A 22211-nucleotide genomic window follows, 5' to 3' on the forward strand; every position below is an offset into this window, starting at 1 on the left:
TTACACTCTACTAAGGATGGTTATTATAAAGTGTTACCCAGAAATACTGAGCAGGAACTCTGCTGTGCTCTTCTTCACAGGGAATCTTAGGCTCAGGCTTCGCCCTGAAGGTGCAGCAGAAGCAAAGACAAAAACACTTCAACCGACAGATCCCTGCAGCTGCCTGTCTAATTCAGGTATTTGACCAAAAAAATGATGAAGCGGAACCACAGTACAGCCGGGGGAGAGCGAACTGCCTCCGAGCCCCAGTCTTATTATCGACACCATCCTTACTTTCTTTCTAGCATGGCATGAAATTAGTCCTGTCCAAACAATATATTGCTTTTTTCATGGCCCTTTAGACATCATGGAGATGTTTTGCGGTGGAGAACTTTGATTCTGCCACATTCAAGAAGTTTTTGAGGAAGAGAACCAACATCCCCGCCTCCTCTCTGTCCACCCCCAAGCCCAAGAAATCGGTTAGTAACCATTTCATAGATTTCACTGTAGCTGCCACTAAGGCACAACTAATGCAAAATGAAGCAACAGCCCTGCAATATGTAGAGCTTCTAACATTCAGGTTTTGGCAACAGTTTTTGAGAGGTACTGATTCAAGTTCATGGTCATTTTGAAAGCTGTGGTTGGTGGGAATTCAAAGTATGCCACAGTTGGACTTCTGCTATGCTAAGTTCTAATGTATAAATTAAGTAAATCCACTCCATCACTAACAGTCCAGTGTGAGACAGAGTAAAGGGACAATAATCTAAATAGCATTATTTGATGTTGCTATAACTTTGTATCAATGTATTGTTGTGGGGATTTATTTGACAACACTGGTTGATTAGACTTTAAATTTAAGTTTGAAAGAAGTATCATCACCATCACTAAAATACAAAAAAGTAAAGCAGAAAAAAAAATATGAAACCAAGACAGTCAGCAGCAGTGTATTATTAATATTGATTATTCAATATAACATGGGTGTCAGACCATGCACACACTAATGCATACATTTAAAAATGTTGTTTATGTGTCAATATTGTTCCCTCCAGACTTTGCAGGTTATCACCTTAAAGTTGGAAAATGTCACAAAAACAGGACTATCTCAAATATAAAATATTGATTTGTGTGACTTAATGCTGCAACAGTAACTCTTGTGCGTTACTCAATGTTCAAACATTCATCTGAGAACAACAATAGAAAACTACATCACCGACGACTCCTTTATTGTGGTATTGTCTCTTGTCTCTCGGCAATAATATTTTGGCCATGTCAATGACATACTGATGAATTGCATTTTCATATCTTCCCACATACGGGTGAACATGGTTCCGCTATCAACAGGGAACACTTTGTTTAGCTGAGATGTTTGCATTTCTTGGGCAGGTGAAGATAAGGAGGAAGTTGAAGAGCACTGACAAGGACAGTCCAACGTCTCCCACAATCCCGAGCATCACCTACGACTCTGTATTTGACAGTGGGAGGGAGCTGAGTTCAGATGTTTACAGCACTGTGGGCACAGGTACTAAAGAAGGGACAAAGAGTGCAATATGCTTATCTCTGATGCATTAAGGTTGTGTTCCAGTTCACATTAATCAGTGCCAAAAACCTTGTTTACAACAGAACATATTTAAGATTCCGCTGATGTTGGATGATACTGTAAATAGGGCACATTTTTTTCATAATCTAAAGCATCTTTCCATGTGTGGTTAATGGGTTTCTAAGTCATGGACATGGTTTTTATTCAAATCTGAATAAACCCTCACAATGTTGCTCTAGAGGCACATAAACATGAAAAGAATTGTCTAATGTTGCACTGGCTGCAAACCACACATTCAGCGATGATACAGTAAAAAGAAAATGTTTGATTCAAGCTTCAGTTGAAGCCACAGGAGGAGAAGAGGACAAAGTCCGGACATTAAAAATGGATGAGCATATTGCAGCAATAAAACGTGAGGTTGCATTGATGAGTGTTGCAATGTTGAACTCGCAAAACTCCACACAACATGTTGTAACTCCTGGATCGATACTGTTGAGCTTAGAGTGATATTACGAAGCCATTCAAATCATATACTGCATCCTTCAAGAGTCATTTGGGGTGGCCTGTGCGTTGTGCACTCCATATGTCTCTAGCAATATATTAATAATGGTTTTTAGAAAAGCAGAATTGGTAAAATAAGTATTGGTTGAAGGAAAATAAAACAAATGTCAGTTGGCTTTAATTTTACAATTTTCTTTGCCTTTCAGTGTGGTAACGGTTCTGCACACAGAGGTGTGGTCTCAAAGGCAGGACTCAAAGGTAGAGCACAGCAGTTCAAAGCAATCGATTGTGTAAGAAGTTCAAGCCAGAGTTCAGCCACAAGCAATCAGTCAGTGAGGGCAAGCTAAGCAGGCAAGGGGCAGGCAGGCGGAACAGAATGGAAGGAAACAGAAGTGTAGGCTGGAGCACTCAGACTGTGCATCACATTAGACTGTCTGGGGAGAGAGGGCTCGTATATATGCAGGAGAGATAATGAGAGCATGGGGAACAAGTGTGCTTTTGGTGTTCCCCTGGTTTTTCTTCTCATGCCATCATCAGGTAGCCTGACGTCGTCATACTCAGATTCTAGTCAGAAAAGGAGTCTGACACTGCTCTATTGGCTCTGGCTCTGGCTCTGATTCTCTACTGGGGAGACCTACAGAATCAGAGCAACGGAGTATGTGACGTATGTTGACAACATCTTTCCAATGGACAGATGCCTTGATCGCGGTTCTCTGTTCCTCTTTTAAAATGAATGCGCTGTCGATATCTTAAATACCAGACGCGATGGCGGAATCTACACATCTCAATTCTCCAGCGCCAGTCGTCTTTGTTGTAAATAAATTCAACCCAAGCGCTCTTTGGTGACGAGTTTGATTACATTACTGTTGATCATCTGTCCATCACATTATAAAGCCTGCCCTGACAATTTGATTGGTCCAAACAGCTCTGGTTTGAGAACAGTTGCTCCACAATGTCAATGTCCAGACCGAACTTCCCAACCTCAAATGTTGTGGGCGGGGCTACGTTGAGCTTGCATTATTTGATGCTGTAAAAACAGGGTGTAACGCCATGATCGACAGCTGTAATTGCAATTGAAAAGCATGCAAACTCCAAACAGAAAGACCCAGGTTGACAAGGGTTCGAACCCGGTATCTTCTTGCTGTGAGACCACAGTGCTAACCATTGGGCCACCATGCTGCTGTGCTTCACTATTTTGGCTTCACGTTTGTACAGTGGGAGGAAGTGAGAAACGTCTTTTTATACAGTCTGAGCTGTAGACTCAGTCTTGTTACTATGTGCATACTTTTTACTCTTTTACAAATCTGTTTGTTTGTTGTACAAAGCAATCCTTTAACAAATGACAATTTGAGCTATTTGGACCTTGGTCATTGTAATACATCAACACGCTTTTATTTCATCTTATAAATTCATCTCCCTCTATTCCTGCCTGCCATGATTCACTTGCATCCCTCATTTGTTCAGTGCTGAGTGCAGAAACAAGGATTTCAAGAAGATGTGATTTAAACAGACAAGCAGAAAGAAAGACAGACATTGCAAATGTGAGTTAGAACATAAATGACCCTCAGCCAGCGGCCTTCTGACAGTCCTTCTCACAGACATCATCAAAAATATCATCTTTCTTCATTTCTTATTCACTCGTTTCATTTTCAGAGTTTATTAATTTTCTCCTTGATTGTGTGCCCTAATGTTTTCTCCTCATTAAATATTTGACTTCACATGGATTTGTAAACCCTACTTTTGGAAAAGGTTTTCAAATGAATCATCATCATTATTATCAGTGCTGCATGGAGGGCATTAATGGACATTCTGTTCAGTGTGGATGAACAAAACGAGATACTTTCATTAGGAGATCAATATGGATACTTTTAAACATCCTCATGATATGTAAACATCTATTTGGATCACACTCTTTGTTGTGCTTACTTATATAACCTTTTTATTTTACACCATGGTAACCTGAAAAGCTGCCTAGATGCGTGACTGCAGTTCTGCCACCAACATGTAGCTGTGCAAATGGATTGGCTTTGCACTCAGTTCTCAGTACGACAGCAGAATTTAATTTGTCCTGTTGTGAAGACGTATGCATGTCAGTTTGCTTCGTGTTCAATGAAAACCAGTGTCTTTGATGTGAAGCTAAATAGAGTCTACAGGTTGCACTGCACATCTGACATCTACAGCATGCTGCTTTTAACTATGAATCATTTAACTAAATTGCCACGTTGCCATCTGGTGTCTGGTTATATTGACGGGATACACAAGGGCTCAGTTGCTTACACAGTCAGCTAACGTTGTTGTTTAGAATCGATTTTTCAGAAAACATAACTGTGCATTTAATATATAAAGATTTCAGTAATTATTTAAGGTTGTTGTTTTTTCTGAGTTCTAATTGATTAACAGGATTATTAGACTGGATAGAGTCATGCTGTATACAGTCAATCACATGCTGGTTTGAGCAGTGGTGGAAATGAACTAAGTATTACAACTACTTGCACCCAGTTGCCCGTTTATTAGGTACACCTATCAAAAAGTAATGCAGCCTAATAAATACTATATACTACTATATACTATAATGTTAGATAAAAAGGTGTTGATTCAAATTTTAAATCATTTTTTGGAGAATGCAGTTTGAGGCGCTACACTGTAAATAATGGCTGTGAAATCTACAGTTATTTACTTTAGATTTCACAGTAACACTACTGTATATGATTTTTACAGTAGAATGCTGTGAAGTTTACATTACAACCTTGTCAAGATGACGAAATCACATAAGTCTAAGTATTACAGTTGAAATCACAGTAGTCAAAGCATTAATGTAAAAAAATCACATTATAGCCACTACAGTACTGTAAATAGTAAACTACTGCATTATTTTTTTATCTTAGGTATTGTGTTTACTTCTTTTGTATTTTACAATGAATACATAAAATACTGTAAATGGAAGTGCGGTACCTTTACTGTAAAAAGAATTCACAGTAACTTACTGGCCAATTGTTGCCAGTAAGTTACTGTAAATCTTACGTTAAATTTGTTACAGTGCACTAAAAACCTTTGATGTAAATTTACAGCTAAAATCTCACAGTATCTTACTGTTTTAATATTATACAGGATCATACTTTAAGTGGCAATGCATTCTGGGAGAAAATAATATTACTGCACTATCTGCAGAATGTTGCAAATTACAGGTTTTTACTGTTAATCGCAGTGCAGTGGAGTTTTAAAATACAGCATGCTTACTGTAAATAAACAGTAGTTTACTGGAAAAGCTGCTGCCAGTACATTACTGTAAATGTGCGGTGAAAAGTTTTACAGTATGTATTTGCATTGTAGTACATTAAACTGAAATGTGTTTCCATTTTCTTGTCCAACACATTCATTTTATCTTGTATGTATTTGGGTTTGTGTTACCAGTATAGTTGCTAAATCTGCTTCTTTGCCTGTTAATTTGTCTATTTTCTTGCTTGTGTTTTCTTTTCTCTTTTGGTGTCTTGTCCGTGTACCTGGTTTAGCAGGATCCCACACTTTGGGAGGATGCGGTGAGCTGCTGTTAGTGTCCACGTCCTGCACATGTCTTCTGTACACTTACTGTCCTCTCCTACTGTCCAATTCAACAGCCTCCTTTTTTATCTTCTAAGTTTCACTAAAAGCATATTTTTGTTTTATCATTGCACAATCCTGTTGTCATATGTTCAGTTTTTTGGTTTGATTATGTGATGTGATGATAGACAACTGCATGCTTAGCACCATAGTTTGTGACTAACATCATTGCTGTTGCCCTTTTTATGCCCTGTGGTAAACATTGAACATCTTTGTGTTTCTTGGCATGTGTGCTTCAGATTGCCAGCAGTCCTGGACGTCTTTGTCTTCCCTTCAGTTCACCTCACCGCCTCCAGGTAACAACATGTGTTACGATGAGGGTTTTATATGAATAGTAACAAACTATCTCGCTGAGTTTGAATAGAGCTGGTGTGTGTGTTGTAAAAGTGGTTGTTTCCGTGTCTATATACCTGTCTTTATGTTATCTGGTGATGTATTCGTCTGTGTACATTGTCATGTGCATGAAGCAGACTGTGAAAACAAATCTCCCTTATGGGACAATAAATATGTATCTATCTGTCTAGTTGCATCACATGGTTCAGGTGTAGAGTTAAATACAGTGATTATATGTAACTTTTTAATGTTTCTAAAGCTTATTTTTTTTATACAATGGTCTTAAATGATCTGTAACAGCAAACAAGACCAACAGTGAAAAGAATTGATTTAAGCAAAATGGACGTCAGTCACACATTCTGACGGGTCACAGATTTATTTTTAACACCAGAAAAAGCCAGTGTTAGCCTATGCCAGCAGAGCCAGGTAAAAGGCAGCAGGAGATTTCTTCATATAGGCCTAATTGTATTTTAATTCTACTTGAGAAGTTATCTGTTGTAGTTATGGCTGATACTGGTGCAGGGCCATCACAGAAAATAAGGAAATTAAACAAAGAACCACTCAAAGCTAAAAGGGTAGCCTAAGTAAAAGATTACTGGCAATAACGTGAGTCACACTCTGTCGAGCTTTCAACAAATTGAGACAATTAAGGGATAGTAAATAATTTAAAACCAACCTCGAATTGGCCCTCAGGTACAGTATGTAATAGGTCTACTTCATTCATCAAATAACTTTATAGTGCTTGTCCCCCAAGAGGAGTTTGACAAGCCAGGGGGGCAAAAAAAAATTCATCATCAAAAATCATAGTAGCACCTGAGACCTGGCCTACCACTTGGGGAACACAGCACAAGCACATATGGACAAAACAAACATGCTAAATAAACATATATGTTGATTTAAAAGCAGATTTTAAATTACATTATAACAATTTATGTAACAATTCACCCTCATGAAATCCATTCGCGGCGCAGCTGTCCTGGATCAATAGACAGACAGTGACAGAATGCCCCGGCACTTTAATTCATCTAACAGTGACCAGCCAGTGTTGGACCTACAGTCTCTTTAGAGGCCTCTCCAAATGCAGAAAGGAAGCGCAATCACACCATAAAACGTTAAGAAAAAAAGAACCGTATTTTGTATTTTTGGCCTCCTGCATATACGTTGACAATGGTCTCAGGTGAGAACTACTTGTCACTTGTCACATGACCCAGAGCCCTGGAAAAATATATTTTTTACTAAAGCAGTATATGAAATTAGATGTATTACCCACCACAATTTAGTTTAGTCTGTTATTAAAAGTTTGGACATACCTTCTCATTCAATGTGTTTCCTTTTTTTTCATGACTATTTACATCGTATATTATCACTGAAGGCATCAAAACTATGAATGAACAGATATGGAATCATGCACTTAACAAAAAAGTGTGAAATAACTGTAAACACGCAACAACTCTATTCTAGTTACTGCAATTACCCGTTCCTCCTCGCCTCATCCTGTCCCTTACCTCCCCCTTCCATGCACTAACCCCCCCAACCCCCCACCCCCAAATCCTTCACTGTCATTCTTGTCAGTGTTCTTATTCGCTGGAACACTGTTTATGTTTAGTGGTGCATTTTGGCGCAGCTTGTTCTTGTTGGCGTTTGTGAAGCCTGGGCTGTCTACAGAGACCACTTTTTGTATGTTCTTGGGACAGGCAGCTACGGATAGTGAGGAGATGTTTTTTACAGTGTGTTCTGGGGACAGGCAGCTAGCAGATAGTGAGGAGATGTTTTTTACAGTGTGTTCTGGGGACAGGCAGCTAGCGGATAGTAAGAAGATGTTTTTTACAGTGTGTTCTGGGGACAGGCAGCTAGCAGATAGTAGAGATGTTTTTACAGTGTGTTCTGGGACAGGCAGCTAGCGGATAGTGAGGAGATGTTTTTTACAGTGTGTTCTGGGCACAGGCAGCTAGCAGATAGTGAGATGTTTTTTACAGTGTGTTCTGGGGACAGGCAGCTAGCGGATAGTGAGGAGATGTTTTTTACAGTGTGTTCTGGGGACAGGCAGCTAGCAGATAGTGAGGAGATGTTTTTTACAGTGTGTTTCTGGGGACAGGCAGCTAGCGGATAGTGAGGAGATGTTTTTTACAGTGTGTTCTGGGGACAGGCAGCTAGCGGATAGTGAGGAGATGTTTTTTACAGTGTGTTTCTGGGGACTGGCAGCTAGCAGATAGTGAGGAGATGTTTTTTACAGTGTGTTTCTGGGACAGGCAGCTAGCAGATAGTGAGGAGATGTTCTTTACAGTGTGTTCTGGGGACAGACAGCTAGCGATAGTAGAAGATGTTTTTTACAGTGTGTTTCTGGGGACGGCAGCTAGCGGATAGTGAGGAGATGTTTTTTACAGTGTGTTCTGGGCACAGGCAGCTAGCAGATAGTGAGGAGATGTTCTTTACAGTGTGTTCTGGGGACAGGCAGCTAGCGGATAGTGAGGAGATGTTCTTTACAGTGTGTTCTGGGGACAGACAGCTAGCGCACAGTTAGGAACACCAAAACAAGTTCCTTTCTGAGGCTATTTTGCAGAGGCACCATAACTCTACTCAACACTTAGCGCCGCCCAAGACAGTTGTGATTGGTTCAAAGAAATGCCAATAAAACTGAGCAAGTTTTTCTCCCACCCCGGAATGACGTGTTACTCGCCAGACCTTCCTCCTCAACGCTGTGGAGGAAGGTCTGGCAATACGAGACTAAGTCCAAAGCGATAAAGCTAACTTAGTCAGCCAAACGACTGAATGTTTTGGCTGCACGCATATATTGATAATTAAAGTATAATGTGTGTGTTTGTGTGTGCTTCTGTGTGTGAACATGCAGTGAAAAGAAACACTGGTCTTTTGGACGTCCACTCTCCGGGCCCCTTGCAGAGGAACTGCAGCTTTGCTGACAACCTGGAACTGGAGTCAGAGCAAGCCAATGAGCTGGCTCCTGTCACCTCATTGTCGCAGTGAGTTCACCACCATTGCACTGCAAATGTATTGATGCTGTGTTTATGTGTGAGTGTATTTTAATGACCATGTTAGAAAACAAATGCATGTATTTTTGCTCTTTGTAATTAACCTTTGTATTGTGCCAAACCCCAGAGCGCCTCTGTCTCTGCTGTAAAATTATTCTCTATTAGGGAAATGCACTTGTGCTTGCTGAGGCACTTGCACAGCGAGAGACGGAGACTGATATGAGGAAATATGTGATAAGTAACTGTAGTGTAATGTAAGTGCACAGTAAGTGAAACAAATAGCGCGGCAGTTTTGACCCATGGGACTTCCTTTTCTAAATAGTGGGGTAATGATGCAGAGTGAGAATTGCATGCAGCAACATTGTTGGCAAAGACCAAGCTGTGCTCTGTCGACTCAAAATATGTAACTAGCTGTTCACGCAGAGCAATGTCACATAAATCCCATGCTAAATCTAACTGTTATGAGATACTACAGTTGTTTTATCCATGACAGGAGAGCACCTAGATTTAGCAAAATTTGATTTTAAGCTGAAGTGCAGATTGAATTCAAAATTGTCGTATTGTCTACAGCAGGGACTAAAGCTCAATTAAGTATTTCTATTTTACGGCAAAGCCGAGAAGAGAGACTAAGGCGAATGTGCAGTGAGAGCAAACAAACTTTTTTGGGCAGTAAGGCTCCTGAATATAAATAAATAAATATGTATTTGGATTTGGATCACATCATTATAGTAGCTCTGTCCAAAAAGGTAGTGCAGCCTCAGAAAAAACACAGCTTCGCTTGGTGGGTCCTCATTTAAGGCTCCAAAATCGAAACAAGGTCGGAGTAGAAGTGATCAAAAGTGCGTGTTCAGCCATTTGAAACAATAGGTGTGCATTAAAATGCATCAAACACTTGCAGTGCACCCAGGCCTTAAGATGCATTATAGAGTCTGGATGTGGAATAGTTCACAGAAGTCATATTTCTGCAGCTGCCTTGGAATTGACAGCACAGTGAAGGGTGTTTTGGTAAAGTGAAGATGATTGAAAGTTTTAACTAAAAGAATCACACATTTCTCACAGACAGCACGAATTACACCTCTAGTAACACAGCAGACATGGTCTTTAAAGTGAAACCACAAAATTGGGATGGGATTGGGATTGTAGCATTTAGTGAGGTAGGTGGGAGGTAAAGGTTTACAGCCAGTGTTTCTTGTTTCTGTCTCATGGAGCAGTTGGACCAGTCGCAAGAGAAAACTGGAGAAAAGTTTGAGTATTTGAGCCAAGGCAAAAAAAAAATAGTTTTCTTCAATTATGCCAGAAGGGTTTTTTTTCAATACATTTGAAGCCCAATTTTTTAAACATGAATATTGCCAGCAACTAGTCAGTAATTGCTGCTCAAAACGGACCAAAAATGCAACAGCTTTCTGAACTGTCAAAGAATGGCAGGAACAAGATATTAGTATTCAACACTGATGGTAATAAAAATGGTCTCTTTACACAAAGGGAAACCACAGTAAAAGAAAAGTGTTGTACCTTCTCAGACAACCTGTCTCCTAAAAAAGCTGCACAATATATCTTTTTTTTGTCATGGCAATGTCAACAGCTGCAATATACAGTACATATCACGAAAGGTTGCGACATATCGTGATAGACACTCAGAGATTTTTGGTGTTAGTTGAAGGAAAATTCCAATTTAGAAAACTGCGCTTTAAAAAGAAACTGTCATTCTTTTTTAAGTGGTGCCTATTATATTCAGTGTTCAAATTGTTCAATAAAAGAATGTCGAAAACGATTTGGTTGGTCTTTGGTTAGTTTTAAATTCAACAAGCAATGTGTTGTAGCAGAATACTGAAAGCAGCAGAAATGCAGAACTGAGTACACTTTAATATCTGCACATTTATTGCAAGTAATATCGTAATCGCAAAATTCAACAAGTTATCGCATATTTTCGTCATATCTTGCAGCCCTATCCCATACAATGGAGCTGCATTCTCGATTACATTTCGAGGGAAAGGTATTTTCCAGTTGCTGCTGCACCTTGTGAAATTGTTGCAGTACAGTGGTTGACATTGTGAATTTCAACTAACTTGAAACTAAAGTTGAAAGACATTGTATCCTGTTTGCCTCACTGTCTGTTTCTGGTTATATCCCCACCGTTTGTGGTGGAGATGGATTTCAATAATAGGTCACAGATCACAGTATTTTGATGTCATGATATTTTTGACGATGTCATGAAAGCTGCATTCGAAAATCAGCCCACTGCATGGCCTTTGAAAAGTCCACCATGAGCCTGAACTGGTCCCGACTGCTTGGTGGAAGCAAGGCTTTAGATGTAGACTGAACCGTCAGCATGAATCTGTGCTGCACTGAATACTTTTCCCCCAAGTTTGGGTGTGAGGAGGCCATGTCAGCCATCTTTGTGTTTGAAATGCGTTTAATGCAGACAAATAGAGCAGGGGTCACAAGCTGATCTAAGTCGTATTTTAGGAAGATTTACCTAGATGTTAACGTTTTCCAGTAACGCAAACTCATTCATATGAAACTCTTTTACACAGATTGACGGAGTCACATCGGAAAGCCATCCGGGTGATCCAGAGAATGCGTTATTTTGTGGCCAAGAGAAATTTCCAAGTAAGTAGACACTGTCTTAAAGCAAATACCCTCTCATTTAAGTAATTCCAACTAACCTGAAATTACATTATTATTAAAGGTCCCATGGCATTAAAATTTCACTTTATGAGGGTTTTGAACATTAATATGCGTTCCCCCAGTCTGCCTATGGTCCCCCAGTGGCTAGAAATGGTGATAGGAGTAAACCGAGCCCTGGGTATCCTGCTCTGACTTTGAGAAAATGAAAGCTCAGATAGGCCGATCTGGAATATCTTGCCCCTCATACTGAATTTCGGGAGAGAGACTTCAGATACAGTATTAAGGGACCACTAAGGTCTATATAAAAGAGACTTCAGATACAGTATTAGGGGACCACTAAGGTCTATATAAAAGAGACTTCAGATACAGTTTTAGGGGACCACTTAGGTCTATATAAAAGAGACTTCAGATACAGTATTAGGGGACCACTAAGGTCTATATAAAAGACTTCAGATACAGTATTAGGGGACCACTAAGGTCTATATAAAAGAGACTTCAGATACAGTATTAGGGGACCACTAAGGTCTATATAAAAGAAACTTCAGATACAGTATTAGGGGACCACTTAGGTCTATATAAAAAAGACTTCAGATACAGTATTAGGGGACCACTAAGGGGTATATAAAAGAGACTGCAGATATGGTATTAGGGGACCACTAAGGTCTATATAAAAGAGACTTCAGATACAGTATTAGGGGACCACTAAGGTCTATATAAAAGAGACTTCAGATACAGTATTAGGGGACCACTAAGGTCTATATAAAAGAGACTTCAGATACAGTATTAGGGGACGACTAAGGTCTATATAAAAGAGACTTCAGATACAGTATTAGGGGACCACTGAGGTCTATATAAAAGAGACTGCAGATATGGTATTAGGGGACCACTAAGGTCTATATAAAAGAGACTTCAGATACAGTATTAGGGGACCACTGAGGTCTATATAAAAGAGACTTCAGATACAGTATTAGGGGACCACTAAGGTCTATATAAAAGAGACTGCAGATATGGTATTAGGGGACCACTAAGGTCTATATAAAAGCATCCAAAGAGCACCATGTCGTGGGACCTTTAAATACTAGTTGCCATGGGTACCCGTGTGCACGTTGACTACAAAATCTAATTTATGTCATTTGACAAACTGTAAATAAACTATAGCAAGGTGAAACAACCATCTTCTCTGAACACTAGGATGCTAATTACAGTTAATATATCATCATGTTTCAGCAGAATATCAGAGCAATTAATATTCTATTAATGAAGCTGTCCGTTTCTGACATATTTTCCCTCTACCTTGCAATCCACCACTCTCCATCACTCTCTGTCAACTGTGCTGTCTGACCGACTGACAAGTGACTGAGGTCGCTTCTTCTCTTTTTCCTGTTTATTGGCGGCTGGCAACCAGTGCTAAGGTATATTACCCTCACTTGAGCTGCATCTCATGGCCTTATTTGATTGTTCCTCAACTCCTCGGTCCTCGGCTGAACCAAAAATTATTCTGTCCCTCCACGGTGAAGTCTGTCTTATTTCGTCCCCGAGGAGCAAGTATTAAGGAGGGATCATCAAGGACCTATAGGCGAGGAAACACCAGAGCAGTCTTCCCAGAAGCCGTGCAGCTGAAGATTTGCTAACTCGGGCCAAAGAGCTGATAATTTCAAGTGACGCTTTGGATGAAAGGATGTCTCATCCCTCTAAAACACATTTGTTCAGTTCATTGTTTTATTGTCCCTGTGGGGAAATGTGGTTGCAGCAGAAATCACAAGGTATTTTTGACAACATTACGACAAGAAAACAAGACAAAAAAAGACTAACATGTAGACACCACTACTCATACCATAGAGACCAGGGTCTCATTTATAAAACTATGCGTAGGATCCTTACTTAAAGTGTACGTACGCCCAAAAGCCAAAAATGGCATACGCCAAAATAAATTCAGATTTATTACACGCACATCTGTAAGCAATAAATCACAGATTACCCACAAAGTGAGCCTACGTCAATTAGCCTCTAATTTTCACCGGTTGCGGAACGGCTGCGGATCTGCTCTAGAACAGCGGCGGAGTCATTAGGTGTCAATTAAAGTCAATGTGTGTATTTCATTGACTGTGGAACGGCTGCGTTCCGACTCCGTCCCAGCTCCGGCAATCACCACCCCTCCAGAGCAGATTTGCCGGACGCCTGAGAGCTCCCAGCAATTCAGCACACGGCAGATATAAAACAAACAACAAAGCAAAATAAAACAATGGGTTAATTTTCATAATAAAATAGAGCGTGCTCACGCTGGATCATATCTCCCTGCACTACACCTTGAAAACACAGAGTTGTTTACCCTCTATTCCTCTGGATGGAAACACACTGTTGATGTAGTTCTATTCTACGTGAATTTGCGAGATCTCGTGGGTCCTCGTGACTTCAGCTGTCAGTCATGGCCGCAGCCGCACCGCAACAAATCCGAACCTGGTGGGTGTGGACGGACAGCAGAGCGCAGAGCCGTCACACAGCGGAGCCGATCCACAGCTGTTCTGCAACTGGAGGAACTTAGCAGTTATCCCGCCCTGTACACGCCCATTTTTAACCATAAACAGTCAATGCAAAGCACCTCATGAGTGCTGATCAGTATGTTTATGACCCTGTTAGTCTTTCGTTACACCGAGTCATAGATAGATAGATAGATAGATGTTTATTGATCCCAAGAAAAATGGGAAATTCCTGTGTTACAGCAGCAAAAACAGTCACAAAGCACAAAATTTAAATATAAATGAAATACTAGGAAAAATATACATACATACAATATACATGAAATAATAATACGAATAAAGTAAAAATAACAAATATTTGAATATGTACAGGATGGGGGAACAAAAATGTGCAAATGCTTAAATAATATGCTAAAATGTAAATGTAAATAAACCAAATGACCAGGTTGCATTAGTGCAGTAGTGTGGTGTCCAAAAGTGTCATCTACCACCCAGAGATGACATGTTAAAAAGTGTTATTGCTTGTGGAATGAATGATTTCCTGTAGCGGTCCGTGCGGCATCGAAGCTGTCGGAGCCTCTTAGAGAAGCTGCTCCTCTGTTGGACCAGTGTGGGGTGGAGAAGGTGGTCAGGGTTATCCATGATAGATAACAGTTTGTTCAATGACCTCCTCTCCACCACAGCTTCAAAAGTGTCCAGTTTGCAGCCGATCACGGAGCCAGCCTTCCTGATCAGTTTGTTCAGTCTGTTTTTATCGCTGGCTCCGATGCTGCTGCCCCAGCAGATGGCGGAGGAGAACAGAGCGCTGGCCACAACAGACTGGTAGAAGATCTCCAACATCCTGCTGCACACGTTGAAGGATCTCAGCTTCCTCGGAAATAGAGTCTGCCTTTCCCTTCTTGTAACAGCAGTGCTGTTGTTTTTCCATTTTCAGCCTGCTGTCGATGTTGACACCTAGGTATCTGTAATCCTCCACCATTCCACGTCACTCCCAGGATGCAAAGGGGCTGCGGAGCTTTTCCCCTTTCCTCCTAAAGTCGATCCCAATCTCTCTGGTCTTATCTACGTTCAGCAGCAGGCAGTTCTTACCAGACCACTCCACAAAGTCACCCACCAGTGCCCTGTACTCCCCCTCCTGTCCACCCCTTTATACACCCAACAACTGCGAGTCATCAAAAAACTTCTGTAGGTGACATGACTTGAGTGTACTGGAAGTCTGTGGTGTATAAGGTGAACAAGGAAGGGAGACAGCACAGTCCCCTGAGGGCCCCCGTTTCCACTCACCACCACATCAGACAGAACACGGTCCAAGGCGGACAAACTGTGGTCTATCTGTCAGGTAGTCAGTGATCCAGGAGACTATGGACGCCCGACACCCCTCACCCGCAGCTTCTCACCAAGTAGCAGAGGTGGATGGGGTTGAATGCACTGGAGAAAACAAAAAATGTGATTTTTCCCCCAGTGCCGCACCACCATCCAGGTGCAAAAAGAGCTCACTGCAGAAGAAGAAGACAGCGTCGTCCACTCCCAGACAAGGCTGGTAGGCAAACTGTAGAGGGTCCAGAGAAGAACTCACCTGCGGCCTCATGTAGGCCAAGACCAGCCTCTCCAGCACCTTCATCACATGAGTGTGAGAGCCACTGGGCGGGAGGGCCTTAAGGCCAGATGGAGTCGACTTCTTGGGGACCGGGCAAGGCAGGATGTCTTCACAGCAGCGGCACCCTCTGCAGGCTCAGGCTCAGGTTGAAGAGGACTGGAGAACACCAGACGCGACTGGCGCAGGTTTCAGTACCCCAGGGCTGATGCCATCCGGGCCACAGCCTTGCGCTGGTGTAGCCTCTCCAGCTGTCTTTTTCACTGGCCAGGGTGAATGCAAAACAGGGGGGGAGCTTGAAGTGTCAGTGGGGGAGGAGAAATGTGGTGTAGTGGTAGTGGGGGAGTGGGTTTACTGCAGGAGGGCTGAGGGAGTGAGGAGGGAGAGTTTGAACAAAAGAGGGTGGGGGGAGGAGGCAATGGGGGGTGTGGGGGGGTTGGTGTGGTGGAGGAGGCAGGGATGGCTTTTGAGCTAAACCTGCTGAAGTAAAAGTTTAGCTTGTTTGCTCTCTCCCTGCAGCCTGGTGTTTGTCCTCTTCTACCCCCACACCCGGTGACTCTTTCATCCCTGTCCACACCTCCCTCATGTTGTTCTGCTGGAGACTGGCCTCCAGCTTCCTCCTGTAGGTGTTTTTAACACTCCTTAGTTTATCCCGCAGTCTGTGCTGTACTTCCCTAAGCTCCTGTCTGTCCCCATGACCTGAAAGCTGTCTCTTCTCCTTCAGAAGGACTTTCAGGTCAATGGTGATCCACGGCTTGTAGTTGGGAAAACAGCGTACAGTCCGGGACGGCAATGGTGGTGTGCCACAGAACTTAATGTATTCTGTGATACAGTCAACCATGTTGTTGATGTCTTCCCCATGTGGCTCACAGAGCACGCTCCAGTCTGTAGACTCCAAGCAGTCCTGCAGTGCCTCCTCAGCCCCCTGAGTCCACTCTCACAGTCCTTTTGTGGACAGGCTGCCGCAGGACACAAGGAACATACACAGGAGACAGCATGACAAGATTGTGATCTGATTTGCAAGGGGGGAAGTGGCAGTGGCACTGTATGCATCCTTAGCATTTGCATCAGGAGGTCCGAGGTTTATTGTCTCTAGTGGGCAGTTAATATATTGTTTAAGTCCGGAGGGATTTATCCGAGAAGCATGATTAAAATCCCCAGAAATAGTAATGAAGGCGTTGGGCGTGCTGCGTCTGTAGTCGTGAGACCGTGGTGTGAAGGACGTCAGCAGCTGCCTCCGCATCAGCAGACGGTGGGATGTAGACAGCGATCATTATGGCGGACGTAAACTCCCTCGGGAGATAGTACGGACGGAACCCCACAGCCAGCAGTTCAATGTCCGGGCTACAGAAACGTTCCTTCACATTCACATGTCCCGGGTTGCACCACCTTTCACTCACATACAGTGCAACCCCCCCTCCATTCTTCTTACCGCTTTCTGTAACGTTCCTGTAACGGTCCTGTCATGACAACTGGCGGGGAAAAAGCAATAAAACTCTGACGTTCAGGAATAGACTTCCTATATTAATGATACCATCCAAAATGCCAGTATTACGGCACTCAGGGACAGCTTTGATATACCAGACCTATATGATAAGATTAAACAGAACTATAGCCTATAATATATCCAAACAAGCCTTAGTGATAAAGTTGAAGACTATATATAATATTTAAAAATAAAAAACTTAGCTGTCTGCCATTTCCTTCTGAAAACAGCTGGCTTCTCCCAGAGTGATGAGGACCTGTATTTGGACCGGATAGAACGTTCCGGCGTGATGCCCTTTCTACTGGACCCAACTCAGTCCATAGATCCAGGAGCGCAGCTTTAGGGTATTGAAATTGTCATATTATTAGCCAGTCATCGTCATCGTCTCTGAAGTCTTATTCTCTCCTGATTCTTCCATTGCCGTAGTCCTCCTGCAGGGCCATCATGCAGCATTACGCATGCGGGGGGGGGGGGGTCACCGCGGTATTTACGATAATGGCAGAACACAATGTAAATAACTAAATGTCTGTGTGTATATCATCAAATGTCAAAGTCTGAAAATCAGGCCGTTAAGCTCTTGCGCTATCGTTACACTTAATGTCCTCGTTATCGGTCCTAACTTTAATATCGTTGGTGACAAAACCTGCATGAAGACAAGTGTGCTTGCCCTTTTTTTGGCAAGGTGTTAACAATCACAAATTGTTGTAAACACTTCATACGCTTTGTAGCGCACAATTTTATGGTGAGACAGCGCCGAATAAATATTGAGAACTAATTTAACATTGGTTGAGAAGGGTTCCAGACCAGCTGGGAAAATGAGAAAATATAACCTTGTTACAGTACAGGACCTTTAAATATTTAATTAAGGAGTTTGAGCCGGTGGAACAACAGAGAACTTGGATCTGTGGAATAAACATTTGCCTGTTGCCTCTGTCCTCCCCTGATGAGGAAGGGAGGCAAGGGGAGGACCCGGGGGAGGCAATTTAAGCAACATGCTAGGTAGCTTTTAAGAAAACCTTTAGTTCTAACAGCACCTTATTGTCACTGTTGCAGAATAGGCAGCAGGAGAGACCCAAATGCAGGACTATTACAGTAAAATATTTTAATAACTAAAAGGCAAAAACCAAAAACACGGAAAAATGTAAACGCTCCCGCTAGGAAAAGGTTGGTAAACTTGACACTGGGAAGAGGGTGGACTGACACCAGGAACAGGGAGCACTCAGACAAACAAGGCAACGAGAAACAGGTGACGTGAGGGCCGATGAACAGGTAAAACACATTAGGGCGGGGCACACAATGACAGAGGCGGGGAGACAGACTAAAAAAGACATAACACAAGAGAAGTGACCCTACAAAATAGTAAACAAAAAAAAAAGGATTGTGACACTCAGGACTATGTTCAATACAGTTATAAAAGAAAAAAATTGTAGTCATTGTCTGAATTATTAAAATTCCCATGGCATGAAGATTTCACTATGAGTTTTTTTTTTAACATTAATATGCATTCCCCCAGCGGTTATAAATGGTGATAGGTGTAAACCGATCCCTGGGTATCCTGCTCTGTCTTGGAGAAAATGAAAGCTCAGATGGACCAATCTGGAAATGTGCTCCTTATGACGTCATAAGGGGCAAGGTCACCTCACCTTTCTCTACTTTGCCCGCCTAGAGAATTTAGCCTGCCCATGACAAAGAGACACCATGGCTTTCAAATGAGCAAAGTGGCAGATGGTCAAGACCACACCCCCCCACACACAGAAGCAGCATGTCATAGGACCTTTAAGACCGAGAAAAGTGTAACCATTAGGCTTGGTTTAAAAGGAGCCAGGCATGGGCAGAATTGATCACCGACAATCTCAACCAAATGCATGTCAGTGAGATTTGTGTCCAACTTCCTTGTAACTTCCTCTGACGTCATGCACACGTGGGCAACCACAACCTCACGAGATCAAGGCGGCTGCAGTTTTTAGAACCAGGCTTTTTACAGTTTAGGGAAGCTAGGACCCAAACGCAATGATAAGGCAGGCAGGTAGAAGTTTAACAAGGATTTATTCACAAAAAGGGAATGTCAAAACCACACCCAGGGTAAAAAAACAAAGTGCAAAACAAACAATTCCAAACAAACAAGACAAAAAAAGGTCCACAGAGAAACTCACAGGGAAAAACTGATCTCAGGGAATAGCCCTAATGCTAAGCAAACTGATCAAAACAGGTAAACGGCAGACAAATACACAAAAAGATCTGACAAGAGACAAAGGGAACACAGAGGTTAAATACAGGAGGTAGGCTAACGAGCAAACGAGGAACATATGATGCAACAGGTGAATCACATCAGACAACAATCACAAAGGCAGGAAAACAAGGCAGGTAGTAAAACCTGACAAAACTAGACAGAAAAACAGACTATCAATCAAAGTACAACTAGGTGACACGGGAGGACACACAGAGAATAACAGGAAACAGAACAAATGCACAATAAAAACCGGAAACAAGAACAGAAACCATAACAAGGCCACGCTGTTGCAGCTGATTGGTTCAACAATATGTTAACAATATATTCAAAAAGCAATAAAAAGTTTATACAACATGCTATAAACTTTTTATTGCTTTTTGAATTGGAGAGATTTGAAATGCTATTTCTCTGATTCGAAGGCTTTTTATGTTAACAGAACACACGTTGTGTGGCTGATGGTGATGTTTAATACTCAGAGTGACTAAATACGTTCAGATAGTATGTCTGTTGTATGGTAACATCAGCAAGAGATCACATGCAGAGCATTTTAACAGCTACTCTGTCATAAAAAAATAATTAAAAGATGTGCACAATTGTTTCATTGAATCGAAATGGGACCCAACAAGATGTGAATGTTTCTTTGACTTCCAGTTCAGACTGAAGGCTGCTTGATACGCTAGTAAACTGTCCCACTTGACCGTGACTTGACTTCCTCCACTTTACAGGCAAGGCACAGCTCATCTTAAATTGGCATCTTATGTATACATTGTTGAATATGTTCAGCATCCCCTGGTGACGTAGAAGAGCGTAGGCTTATGTGCTGTGGCGGAGCCCCAGACAGCCCCGGCCCAATTTAACCCCTGTCTATAAGCAAACAGCAAGCTCAGCAGCAGACATTTGGCAGTGATGATAATTAACTTTGCATCAGGGGAATGCAGAATCCGGCCTTCAGGTAGACCGAGGTTGAGCTTATGGTGACAGCAGCAGCAGTGGTAACAGCAAGTGTTCGGAGTAGTGTTTCAGTAGAGTTTGCAAATGAGCGATTCATTCAGCAGCAGTGTCACTCCCCGATGTGAGGAGAGTGCAGACACACTTTGAGTCAAGTGGCCCACAAGATGCTAACGAGAGACTTCTGTAATGTCAGCACAGTAAAAATGGACCTACATAACTAAGTTCATTCACTGCTGGCTACGAGTTAGCATCAAACACAACAGAGGCTGTCAGTGGAGCGATATTTTGAGCTAACGTTAGCAACCAAACAACCATAGATAGCTAAAATGTTTTTGAAATGACTGCTAGCTTAGCTACAAGCTAGCAATCAATCACAACAACGGCTGTCACTGGAATGGCGTTTTGAGCTAATGTTAGCAATTAAACAATCATAGATAGCTAAAACTTTTCTGAAATGACTGCTAGTTTAGCTACCAGCTAGCAATCATTCACAACAAAGGCTGTCACTGGAATGGCGTTTGGAGCTAACGTTAGCAATCAAACAACCATAGATAGCTAAAACGTTTTTGAAATGATTTCCGTCTTCTGTTATTGTTTGTAATTACAAAGGTTTATTATTTCATGGATTTCACAAATTTCAGTGTGACACATTATGCTGTAAACCATTTAAATTTGAGCATGTGCAACTAACATCTGCACTCAACCAGAGCCGGTCTGACTCGACTCTCATCGGGAATTACGCGTTATACCGTAAACCGTTCAAAACTGAGCAGGCACAACTCAAATCTGCACTCGACTTACATCGGGAGTGACAAGCAGAGTTTTGACAGCGCAAATTGTCAAACTCATCCTCAGCGTTGTTGCCACAAGTAGTAACTTGTAATCACTGTTTTTTGAATGCCAAAGTGAATACAAAGTACATGGACAGAATGAACCGTGCTTGGCCTCTAAACCTCACCACCTATGCATGCACTAAGCTCAAGAGCAGAAATTGGAGAGTGACAAACCCACAACCAACATCAAACATTGTGTGTGTTGTTGCAGAAAGCTCGTAAGCCATATGATGTGCGTGATGTGATCGAGCAATACTCCCAGGGCCACCTCAACCTCATGGTGCGAATCAAGGAGCTACAAAGAAGGTAAACCGCTTCATATGAATCATCCGAATGAGATCCCCAGAGTTATGCAATGTTAGATGATGTTTTATCTACAATTATTGCAAAAAAAACAAGAGGGTGGGGGAATGAGAGGGGAAACACAGAGAGGGTTTTTAAATGTGTGTTCTTCTGACTTGTTCTCTCAGACTGGACCAATCTATAGGGAAGATAACTTTGTTCCAGTCAGGCTCCGGTAATGAATCACTCCACTGCTCTATCAAAATGTATTACAGTAACTACGGAAGAAACAACAAAATCAGTCCTAATCCTCCTTCCCTGTTATGTACTTCTCTCTGAAGACCGAGCGAAAGACAAAGGCACCAACACTATCGGATCCAGACTCAACCGGATGGAGGACAAGGTGGGATTTTATGCAACTTCAGTGGAAAACTGGAGCAATGTTTTCTCGTCTTTAGCGCTCTCAGATCATTTATTTTGTTTGTGAAAGAGCAAAGTCACACACTTACATTGCCATTGCTGTCTTGCACCCATATTTTGAACTTTTTGTGAAAATGTAAAACTTCCCTTTTGACCATAAAGTGTCATTTTCCCTTATCAAAAGAAACTCAAATTGGGAAGAGTTTTAGATTATGCAACAAAAGTACAACTGGCTTTGTAATATAAAAACAAATTTATGTGCATAGACATGTGGCCCTGGTATTGTTGATTCTATTTAAATCTTTTAACAGGTTGTGCCAGTTCTGCAGCACAAAGACAAACCTTGATGTTGTTTTTCTTTCATTGTCTTTCTAAG

At 41.8% G+C, this 22211-nt stretch overlaps 1 protein-coding gene and 1 long non-coding RNA gene across 3 annotated transcripts in view; one reads left to right on the forward strand and one right to left on the reverse strand.

Annotated features, from left to right (window-relative positions):
* The window catches only part of kcnq1.1 (potassium voltage-gated channel, KQT-like subfamily, member 1.1), a 51875-nt gene that overhangs the window by 28419 nt on the left and 1245 nt on the right, over nt 1-22211 (forward strand). Inside the window, exons 8-17 of one of the 2 annotated variants that reach the window (XM_032518619.1) lie at nt 81-176; nt 342-458; nt 1363-1498; nt 5527-5553; nt 5854-5910; nt 8796-8925; nt 11469-11544; nt 21345-21439; nt 21604-21650; nt 21757-21818. In XM_032518619.1, the coding sequence (XP_032374510.1) occupies nt 81-176; nt 342-458; nt 1363-1498; nt 5527-5553; nt 5854-5910; nt 8796-8925; nt 11469-11544; nt 21345-21439; nt 21604-21650; nt 21757-21818 (843 nt within the window). The remainder of the gene's footprint in view (nt 1-80; nt 177-341; nt 459-1362; nt 1499-5526; nt 5554-5853; nt 5911-8795; nt 8926-11468; nt 11545-21344; nt 21440-21603; nt 21651-21756; nt 21819-22211) is intronic. The other variant, XM_032518628.1, reaches the window with a different exon arrangement.
* On the reverse strand, nt 4563-17781 carry LOC116691216 (uncharacterized). Its single transcript, XR_004332450.1, has 3 exons — nt 17639-17781; nt 12735-12740; nt 4563-4574 (listed from the first exon to the last, which is right to left on the reverse strand). It is a non-coding gene; the product is annotated as an uncharacterized LOC116691216 (long non-coding RNA).

The sequence above is a fragment of the Etheostoma spectabile genome, chromosome 1, assembly GCF_008692095.1.
Source record: "Etheostoma spectabile isolate EspeVRDwgs_2016 chromosome 1, UIUC_Espe_1.0, whole genome shotgun sequence".
Classification (NCBI taxonomy): Eukaryota; Metazoa; Chordata; class Actinopteri; order Perciformes; family Percidae; genus Etheostoma; species Etheostoma spectabile.